The 10,086-nt window shown below is 56.4% G+C and overlaps 1 protein-coding gene across 1 annotated transcript; it reads left to right on the forward strand.

Moving 5' to 3' along the window:
• Nucleotides 1-5,807: 5,807 nt before the first annotated feature.
• On the forward strand, nt 5,808-7,693 carry BDP55DRAFT_602602 (uncharacterized protein). The gene is made up of 3 exons (XM_060571064.1): nt 5,808-6,374; nt 6,446-6,592; nt 6,658-7,693. Exons 1-3 carry the CDS (start codon nt 6,045-6,047, stop codon nt 7,456-7,458), a joined length of 1,278 nt encoding a protein of 425 aa, XP_060433817.1. The 5' UTR covers nt 5,808-6,044; the 3' UTR covers nt 7,459-7,693.
• Nucleotides 7,694-10,086: the final 2,393 nt, after the last annotated feature.

Genomic DNA, 10,086 nt, shown 5'->3' on the forward strand with positions numbered 1-10,086 from the left:
GGCGTGGAGGGCCGTGAGCCAAGGCTACCTACTCTACAGTACGTCGTCTCTTTACATCGTCCTCCAAATCATGCCTTGTGGCCACTACGCGTTCTGTCTGTCCCCGGTTCCCGCTGGTGCCCCAGTTTCATTCTTTCCCAAATCGTCCCTTGGAATCGGGAGGTTCTTTGTAGTCCGCACTCACATCTACGTAGGTGTGGATGCTGCTACCGCAGACAGATCTTCTGGAAGAAGTCCGTCACGCGGAGAAAGGCCTCGAAGCCTCGTGGGTCGGTGATTAATCTCTTGAAGTAGGCCTCGAGAGATCCCATAGGGCCTATGGGCTCGGGCATACTGCGAGAGTGGAGGGTCGGCCACCGTTGCCTCCTCGCCAGCGTTAGTCGACAGTAGACCAGGTGGTCCACGTCTTTCGCCTCTCCACAAGAGCACATCATTAGAGCGTCGTCGTGGTTGAAACGTCGGTGATATTGCTCGAAGTCCCCGTGACCCGATCGTGCCGCCAGCAGGTGATGTAACGTAGCCCGCGGCAAGGCCAGTTCAGGAGGGCTGGACAGAGCTGCCTCAAGCCCCAAGTCCGCGTACCGCGGCCTTCGCTCTTTATACCACCATCTCCTGTGCTGGCTTTGTAATTTTTCCCTTGCAAGCCGCTTGATGCCCGCTAGTGTTGCCATTTGACCCATCCGCGCCGGCAGTGTCGTTCCTTCTTTGGCCAGCCGGTCCGCGGCCTCGTTTCCTTCGATGCCCTGGTGTCCCGGGGACCAGTGCGTCCGTATATCAAATATCCTGGCCGCTTCTTGGATTTCGAGGAACGCGTCTTGTGACGAGTCCGGCGCCTTGCCGCGGATGCCTTGTATAACGCTGGTGTTGTCGATACATATGTGGATTGGATGACCGCGATTGGTGAGCAGAGCCCTTCTGAGGCCGGTTCGCGCCCCTTCGACCTCGGCGTCGAACACTTCTGCTAGTCCGAGTCGGCCGCACCCTTGTGCTATGCGTTTGGAGTCTCGGTAGATGACGAAGCCGTACCCCACGGCTCCGTTCGTCGCCCTGGAGCCGTCCGAGAAGACGATCATATGGCTTTCCGGTACTGTCTTTAGCCAGCGCTCGAAAGCTTTCGCAGCCTCTTCTTTGCATTGAACTACTATCTGATCCTGTGAGCTTGGCAGGTACTGTGATTGAAGGAACGCTGGTCTTCCGCATCTTGGCAGAAGTTCAGCCGTCCGTTGTAGTCTCGTCTGTTGCTGTCCCTGCTGGGAGAGCCGCGCGACTAGCGGGTGTCGGCGATCAATCCTCTGTAGTCGGACTGCGGCCCGTAAGCGGACGCCCTCTAAGGCGACTTTGGCTGACGGTAAGCCGGCGTCTCGGAGGAGGCTACTGGTTGGCGTTGTCCTCCAGACAGGCAGAACGGCCCTTGCTGCCGCTGTAATGACGCTGTCGATCTTCTGCACGAGCCCCTTTTGGCCTGTGTTGACGGGTCTTCCTTGGAGAGGCGGATTCGTGTCTGTCTCCGCTTGGCGTCTCGAAGCCGGCTTCGTGATACCTGCGTACCATGTTTCGGCGCCGAAGAGCGCGATCGGCAGTACGCAGGAGACGACGGCTTTTCGCACGGCGGCCGCTGGGAGTCCCCTCTTTGTGTTCGTAAGCTGTCTCAGATGTTGAGCTGCCCTCTTTGCTGCAGCTACTTTTGCGTCGACATGGTGCCGGAAGGACAGTCTCTTGTCGAACCAGACACCCAGCCAGCGTACAGGTTTCGTCGAGGCCTTGACCACCAAATCCCCCGCCCGGACCTCTGGCAGCTCCGCTGGCTGGCCGTGCTTCCTAGTAAAGTGGATGACCTCGCACTTGCTCGGGTCAAAGGAGACCTTGTTCTCCAAGCCCCATCTGAGAATGCCGGCTGCGCTTCGGTTGAGTATTGCGACGTTGCTCTCCAGGGAGGGGCTGATGGCCAGAGTGGCGATGTCGTCCGCGTACCCGAATCGCGCGTTCGGGTCGTCTTCAAGTATCTCTGCGATGTAGAGCAGAAAGGCAATGGGAGATAGTGGTGACCCCTGAGGCAGCCCGCATGACAGCGGGAAGTACTCCGTTGTGCTTTCTTCCAGTCGGACTCTAGCGGTGCGGTTGCAGCAGAAGCTAAAGATCAGTCTGGTCAGGCCATGTGGCCATCCCTGCTGACGCAGTCTAATGACGAGCCGGTTCCGAAGGACGGAGTCGAACGCCCCTTTTACGTCCATAGTCAGAAGTGTCGCCGTGAGTCCTTTTAGGAGGGCCATCTCGATGTCGTGGGTGAGGCAGGTCGTCAGATCGACGGCTGACCTGCCTTGTAGAGCCCCGATCTGTTGCGGACTGATGATGCGCTCGACAATCGCCAGGGACGCCATCCTTCTGGCTATCAGTCGCTCTAGTCCCTTGCCCAGGCACGAGAGGAGCGCGATCGGCCGCCAGGACCCGGGCTTGGAGGCATCCCTGCCGGCCTTCTGGATCATGACCACCTCAGCTCTGCGGAAGGGCAGAGGAAAGTGGCCGGCCCGCATACAGGACTGGAATAGCTGCCTGACCGGTTCCGAGATGACATCCCAGCATGCCTGGAGGAGGCGTGTTGTGATGCCGTCCACACCAGGGGTCGTTGTCTTTGTTAAGGTGGCCGTCTTCACTTCTTCTCCGCTAACATTGTCCTGCCAAGTAATCGCTCGCCTCGGGACGACGGGTACGTCAAACGGGTCACCCGGTGCGTCATCTTCCGCACTAAACCTGTCGAGAAGGGCTCCCCGAAGCGCTTGAGCCTTTTCGTTAGTATCCTCGATCGTCTGGTTGTCCACAACCAATGGGGGTGCTCTGGTCAGTAGGCTCGCCTTCCGCCAACCCATGATCTGGTACAGGTCCCGGTCTGAAGCGACTCCATCGATCTTTCCGGCCCAGTATGCTCGCTTAGCCTTCCTCACCGTGCTCAGGAACGCCTTTCGTTTCTCCATTAGATAAAGGTGCGCATCTTGCTCCGTCTCCCAGGCTTGTTGGTTGCGGGCAGCACGGTATGCTCTGTGGGCCTCTGCGCATTCCTCCGTCCACCAAGCCGCGCCTTTACCATGTTTTCCTCTCTTCTTGCCGACCGCCTCAATGGCTCGGGAGAAGAGCTCGACGATGTGACTTGCCTGCCCGTCCAGGTCTTCCGGAGTAGGTTGATCCCCCAGATTGGGCATCGCAGCTAGCCCCCCTTCGATCAGGTCTCTCAGCCGAGGCAGCGCCGAGTCGGGCACTGACAGTGGCCGTGGCTGCGGGTGGCCCTCTCCCTGTGACACTGGGCGTTTGAGTAGTGGTATGACGGCCACGATGGCCTCGTGGTCAGCTCCCGGGTGTAGCTGTGGGCTGACCTGCGCGTGCGCAAAAGGGATATTAGAGAAAGCCAGGTCCAGGACATGTCCGCAATCCTGGGTTGCCACCCCAACTTCGCTGATAAGAGAGAGATTGTGGCCGTCTGCCCAGCCTGCGATGTCATCTCCCCGGTTCCCGTTCCTCGTCCCGGGCTCCCAAGAGTAGTGATGCGCGTTGAAGTCACCCGCGATCAAAGCTCGCTCCGGGGGTTTGAGTTCTAGCAGTATCCCTGTTGTGCGGCTGTGGGGGTCGCGGGGTTGTCTGTACACGTTGACGATAGTCGTCGTTTTGTCGACCACCAGCCACAGTACGTCTCTCGTGTGGACAGGCCTCTGCTGCTCCACCGTCATCCCTATCCCTTTGCGTGTGTAGGTCAATACTCTTGGTCTGGTTCCTTCGCTGTCCCAGAAGTCGACCGGGACGAAAGAGTCGAAACCCGGGTGCGTGTTCAGTTGCACGTTTCCGTCCTTCCAGCCCGTCCAGGGTTCCTGGACGAGGACCACATCTATCTGAGCCTCCCAGCAGAGCTGCAGGAAAGCCGTGTGCGCCGGGGAGATCTTTCCGACGTTGCCCTGCGCAACGCGTAGCATCCGTGGGGTCGCCGCTCTCGGCTTACGTCTCCGAGTCGAGTTCGAGGTGGGTGTAGGCATTCGCGACGTTGTAGTTTGGCTTCTGTGCTGCCCGTTGGCTCCTGCTTGGCATGGGTAGCACGGGACGGTCGATGGAGGTGTTGTCGGGGGAGTCTTCGCCTTCGCCTTCGTCCGCCTCGTCTTCATCCATGCTGCTGCTGTCAGTGCTTCCGTCACCGAGGCAAACGATCGAGCTTGCGGAGGGCGTTCTCGTGCGCGCGCGCTTGGCGCCGGGTTGCTGGTTCTGGCTGGTGGAGGTAGGGACGCCTGCCGCCTCCTGGCTACTGTCGGATCGAGTAGCCTTGTACAGAGTGTCCGATGCTTTCTGGCCGGCCTTCCGGATCCGAGCCCGCTCCTTTCGACCGGGAAGGGAGACGACGCCGTTTACGGCCGAGGGCCTCGCTGGGCAGTCTGTGTGGCTGGCTTGGAAGGGGCCGCAGCAGTTGGCACATTGGGGCCTGGCCATGCAGGGTCCCGTTTCGTGTGAATCGGAAGGTCTTCCGCAGTTGCTGCAGATCGGTCGTCGTCCGCAGAACCGGTTGGAGTGGTAGCCCTGGCAGCCGGGGTCGTGTCGGATGAGCGTCCTTCGTTTCTTGACGGGCAGAGATCTGCCGCTTTGGTTGAAGAGCCTGAAGGGCGTGACCTCTGATGTGAATGATATGAGCCAAGATATTTCGTTCGTGACTGGGTTGGGCCCAAGGCGGGACGGTCGAGCAAGGACAGGCTTCTGTCCTGTCTGTGCGAAGACCTCATCTTCAACGAGTGTGGCTGGGTCCAGGACGTCCCCGCCAATGCTGTGTAGTTTTGTTGGGCATCGCGGCACAACGTAAGTGTACCACTTGATAGGCGTCTCGACCTGGTGGGCGCCGAGGCATTCCGCCAGCTTTGCCTTACTTGCAAGTAGTCTTTCCTGTATTTGCTTGTTTCGCGGCTTCAGAGAGTAACCTGTGCTGATATGGTAGACGTGGGGAAGGTCCGCTAGCCCCAGGCCAACGGCCTTACAGACGATCTGTCGTACGGCGAACGGTGCGATCTTCCGAGCGGCCGCTAAGCTTTCTTCCGGGACGCGGGCAAAGATGCGGAGGTCCTCCTTCGGCTGCGCCTGCGGCTGATCCTCGGCGGGGAGTGTGGCCTTCGGGCGGGCAGAGCTCTGGCAGCTCTGGCCGCTCCGGGTCGCCGCAGTGGTGTTGCCCGCCATCGGTGCGACGACAGCCGCCCAACTCCGGGCCGCTATTGGGCTTGTCTCGTGATTGATCAGTCTCTTGAGGGTTTGAATGACATAGGCAGTGGCTTCTTTCGCGATCTGCTTTCTAGAACCGTCAAAGCTGGCGACAACGCTGTCGACGGACCGTGCAATGGTCAGAAAGACGTCTTTCCGTGCCTCGTACTGTCTAGCTTCTTCTGCAAGGGCTGTCAAGACGGACCCTGTGGCAGATCCGCTCGGAGCAGATGCGGTAGAGGCTGCGGGCCCCTCGGCCGAGGTAGGGGCGTCGGTGGTGGCATCAAGCTGGCTTCCCGTTAGGCTGGGCCGGGTCGGCTGTGCCTCGGCGTCGCGGCGTCGCTTAGCTCTTGAGGTGGGGTTCGGCTCCGGAGGTGTCCCGGAGCCTGGTTCGGGGTCGGCTTGGTCGGCCGACATCAGTCCGGTGCCCGACGGCGGCTGTGAGGCCATCGCGGATGCGGGCTCCGGCAAGGGGAGGTGAAGAGTTTTCGGCTGTTAGTAATTTGGTGGTAGGCTCACTCATTCACTAACAGCAGATGCCAAGAAAAATTAGGCGAGAGGGAAGTTGAGGCCTTGCCATTGACATCCCAAGTGTACGTATCAAGCTAAACAATGCATTCATTTATTGCCCTAGAGCGCATTTATGAAAGGGTTTCGACGAAAGTCTTTCTATTGCAAGCTCCGGCCTTTCACAGTCACTCCTTTTCGAGTCTGACGCATCTTCGCAGGAAGTCCTCCAACATCTAGGAGACGGCCGCGCAGTCCAATACGCTGTGAACGCCTACTTTAGCACAATCCACACCTGGCTACCCATCGTCTCCAAGAAGCGCATGAACATGGGCGTGGCCCTTAGCCAGGGCGGCCCGGACCTGGCCATGCTCTTCCTCGCCATGAAGCTTATAGCCACCCGCCCGACAGATGTCCTCGCGGGTTCCCAGCACATGGCAATCTACCGCGCCGCGAAACGCTTCATGTCCCAGCTGGAGCAAAGCGGCGCCACCTCTGTCATGGTTCTGCAATCCATGGCACTCATCTCCTATTTTGAGTACGCGCACGCCATATACCCAGCTGCGTGGATCACCGTCGCCGCGTGCGTGCGGTATGCCGATTTCCTCGGTTTGCCTGGGTTTCACGAGGGGAACGTCATTTTGGCTTCGCCTGTATGTTGAGTTCTACATAGTCTGCTCCATCTGAAGAAATCTGGACACGACGATTAACGGTTTGAGAACAGACAACGTGGACGGAGCTCGAAGAGCGCTCGCGGACATGGTGGGCCATCATCAGCCTCGATCGCATCATCTGCCTCGGCAACAAGAAGCGCTACCTCTCCCCCGAGCCGCAAGACAACGAAACGTACCCCGTAGACGACGAGGCATGGGTACGTACCATTCTTTCTTATATCAAACAACGAAGCAAACCATCTTGACTAACACGCAAACTCAGGACGAAGGCCGCGTCGGCCGCGCAGCCCACCATAACATCACCTCCCCGCCGCCCTCCCCGCTCTCCCCCTTCTCCTCCCTCTGCCGCTCCGCCCTCATCGCCGGCAAAATCATAACCCACGTCCGTAAAGCCACCTCAGACCGTAAACAGAACCCGCTCGCCTCGCCCGCCGACGCCATCGCCGAGGCGAACGCCCTGTCAAAAACGCTGTTCTCTACTCTGGAGTACTTGCAAAAGTCCCCCGCGGACGAGAGGCCGCTGCCGCTGTCGCTGCCCCTACCCCTCCTGGCGCCGCGGTGTGTGCTACTCTCCGCTGCAGTCCTCTTGCATGACTTTTACTGCTGCCCCGCCTGTCCCGACGGGCGGCTGAAAAGCCCCGAAGAGACGGCGCAGCAGGCGCGTTCTGTCGACGTCTTGTTGAAGATCAGCAAGGATATCGCTGTGCTGTCGGAGGAGCTGCTGCTGCATTTCTCGCGAACGGAAAGGGATGGTGATGATGACATGAACATGAACGATAACGGTCATCATAACCACCGTGAGGGGCAAAGCGGTGGCAGCGATATCGGAAGCGTGAGCCCGCTGATTCTGGACGCGCTCTACGGTGCCGCTAATACCCTCGCCTGGCTGCTCAGGGAGGAAGGGACGCCCGAGTGCGAGGACCAGATGAACGTCATCAAGCGGTGCTTGGAGAGGCTTGGCTCGCGGTGGAGGTTGGCGGGGGAATACGGGCGGATGCTGGAGCAGCAGGATTTTGCGATGATGATGCAGGATAAGGGGCACTCGACATTGCGGATCATTTGACTCTGACGTAACTGAAAAGGCGGTCACAGGATATTGGAACGTCAAGCTCTGGGACAGAGACGTTTCGACCTTTGGGTGAGATTTCTCCTCCTTGTTGGGTCTTGTTGGTATTCCTATCACAGGAATTGGTTCGAACCGTGGGTGACGAAGAGGTCAAAATCGATATATATTTAACTTCTGCGTGAGGTGTAAAAGGGAGGTTCCAACCGTAGGTTGGGTAGACAGTGGATCTCGTAAGTACGGTCTGTAAGTGGCCCCTGCGCGGGCCCCTTGCCTCGAGGTCGAATTGGGCTTCCAATCCGACAGGTCTTTTTGAATCATGAGCCAGGAGCGGGGAATGGGGGTGTGCATCTTTTTTTTTTTTTGAAAGTGAATGCTCAGGGTAGATGATCCTCATCACAAATATCTTACTGCTGCCTCCTGCCTCAAGAACGCTGCTGTCATCAAATAAATTCAAGAGACTCGACGTTTCGAAGTACAGTATCTCAGGCATCGCATGTTCAGAATGTTTGCAGTTGCCATCCCGGTTGGGAGTACCTTTAATTTCCCAGACTTTACACGGGATGGGCCGCCCTTTGCAAGTTTGTTTCCAAGGATGTCTTGAATCCTAGATGAGCCATAGGTGGTATTCTCAAAGTGCCTTTGCCTTGAACTCTAGTCGAGGGGGGGAAAGAAGCGCGTAACAAGAGGTTTGAAGATGTTCCAGCGTGTCTGGATCCGATTGCACAAGAGAGGGTATTTTTACCGTTGGTCAAGCTTTTATCTGTGAACAACATATTTCAAATAAGGGTGAACGTGCTCCTTCACATAAGAACTCCCACTGGACCCTCGAAGTAATCAATGAATACCTTGGCACTGGAAGCAGAGGAAGGAAAGCATCATGCATCTCTTTTCTGCCGTATTATGATAGACACAATCGCGAGATCTTATTCTCTGGTTCGTGATGGGCACCTGCCTACTCTATGAAGCAATAGCAGAATCCACATCACCTTTCCTTTTCTCTTTTCTCATCTTGATAGAATTCAGCCCGATAAGGTCTCTGATGGAATATCGCTAGGAAGAGTCCATTTAGAAGGTGGGCTGGACCGTTGCAGACGACCCTTCCGCCCTTTGAAGAAATCGATGGCCTTTACCCATTTCTTCCTCGTTCCCGATTCACGCACTTCAACATACAATTGTCAGACTTTGTTTCGACGAAAAAGCTGCCATGCTGACGTGTGTATTAACGTCCTTGTCTTTCTTGCTCCCTCCCTCTCAGCTGTCAAGAAATCACCCGGCTTCTGCTCTTGGGCCTCCAGCCCCTCCCCTGTCCTCGCTCAAGTCTTTCCCAGATCCCTTTAGTTCTTTTATTCAACGACTGTACTTTTATGAACGAAGACTTGCTTTGAGGGCAATTTTAGAGCAGACTAATTATAACTTACTATAACGGCTGTTACGGGCTAGACCCGATTAGTGGATCCGGGCCTCAGGCCGGATACTGCCAGACCTCACCGCGCTGCCTTCGCGGAGGTCCCACTTGAGCGCTTTTCCTCCGCGGAACCCCCGCTCTAGAAAACCTCTACTCCTTAGCTTAGATTCTCTATATTGAAATCACCCCTACGTGGACTCACGAGGGCTGGACTCTTAACAACGGCTTCCGTGAGAAGTTTCAGCACCTATAGTCACATGAGACTTCCTAGCCTCTATGACTTGGTGTGATCTTCTTTGCCGGGTTTTCCTTCAATTCAAAAGCCTCAATGCGTGTTGTTCTGTGTCCCTAGCTTTGGAAATGATACCCTGTTTTTGCCCACCACTCTCCCCTACTCAAACTCCCCTTCGGCCTTCGCTTCACGCTCTCCCAACGGCCAGGGTAGATACCGAAGGGTCTGGCGTTTCTTACCCTAAGATATTGTATCATTAGTCGAAAGAGATACATGAAATATCCGCAAATGCATTTCTGCACAACGAAGTAAACGTTTTCCGTTCTTCATCTTGCTGAGTGAGAGGAAGTGAGTTCGCACTGTGTTGTGCATGTACCCAGGTACCCCATATTTCCACGTCGATGCACGGACACAAGCCAATGTACCACGTACAAAGCCCACCAAAACACACCAAAAAAAGGGCCTGATTGACGTCGGAATAAGCTCATCGTCCCCACTCGAAGCATTTCTCCATCCCGTCTGCACGGTCGTGGACCCAGCGCCCCCCCGGAATACCTTACCTCAACGTCTTCCCGCCAAGAAAAACTCGACCAACACGAAAACTGATGGTGCGCTTCACCGTGAAAATCGTATTTTCATATACAATAACCTTGATGATTAAAGATGAGTACTGAACACGATAGGCCAGCCCAATGGTTCCTCTACATTTCCCAAACTAACCCCGAAAAAAAAGGCTCGTAGTAGGACATGAAAAATGAAAGTTAGAAGAAGAACAAAACGAAGAGTAAGGAAGGAAGGAGGGGATAGGGGGGTGACACTCACATTATAACTCACAGCCCTGTTCGGAATCAAACAGCGTACCACCTCGGTTAAACCCTGCCTCTGAATTCATTGGAGTATTTGTTCTAATTGTCATTCAGCTCGACTAAACATCGCACACACCTTCGACCTGATCCGTCCTATCGACTCTGGAATCCCCCCCCCCAAA

This window comes from Colletotrichum godetiae (genome assembly GCF_030913485.1).
Source record: "Colletotrichum godetiae strain CBS 193.32 chromosome Unknown BDP55scaffold_6, whole genome shotgun sequence".
Taxonomy (NCBI): Eukaryota; Fungi; Ascomycota; class Sordariomycetes; order Glomerellales; family Glomerellaceae; genus Colletotrichum; species Colletotrichum godetiae.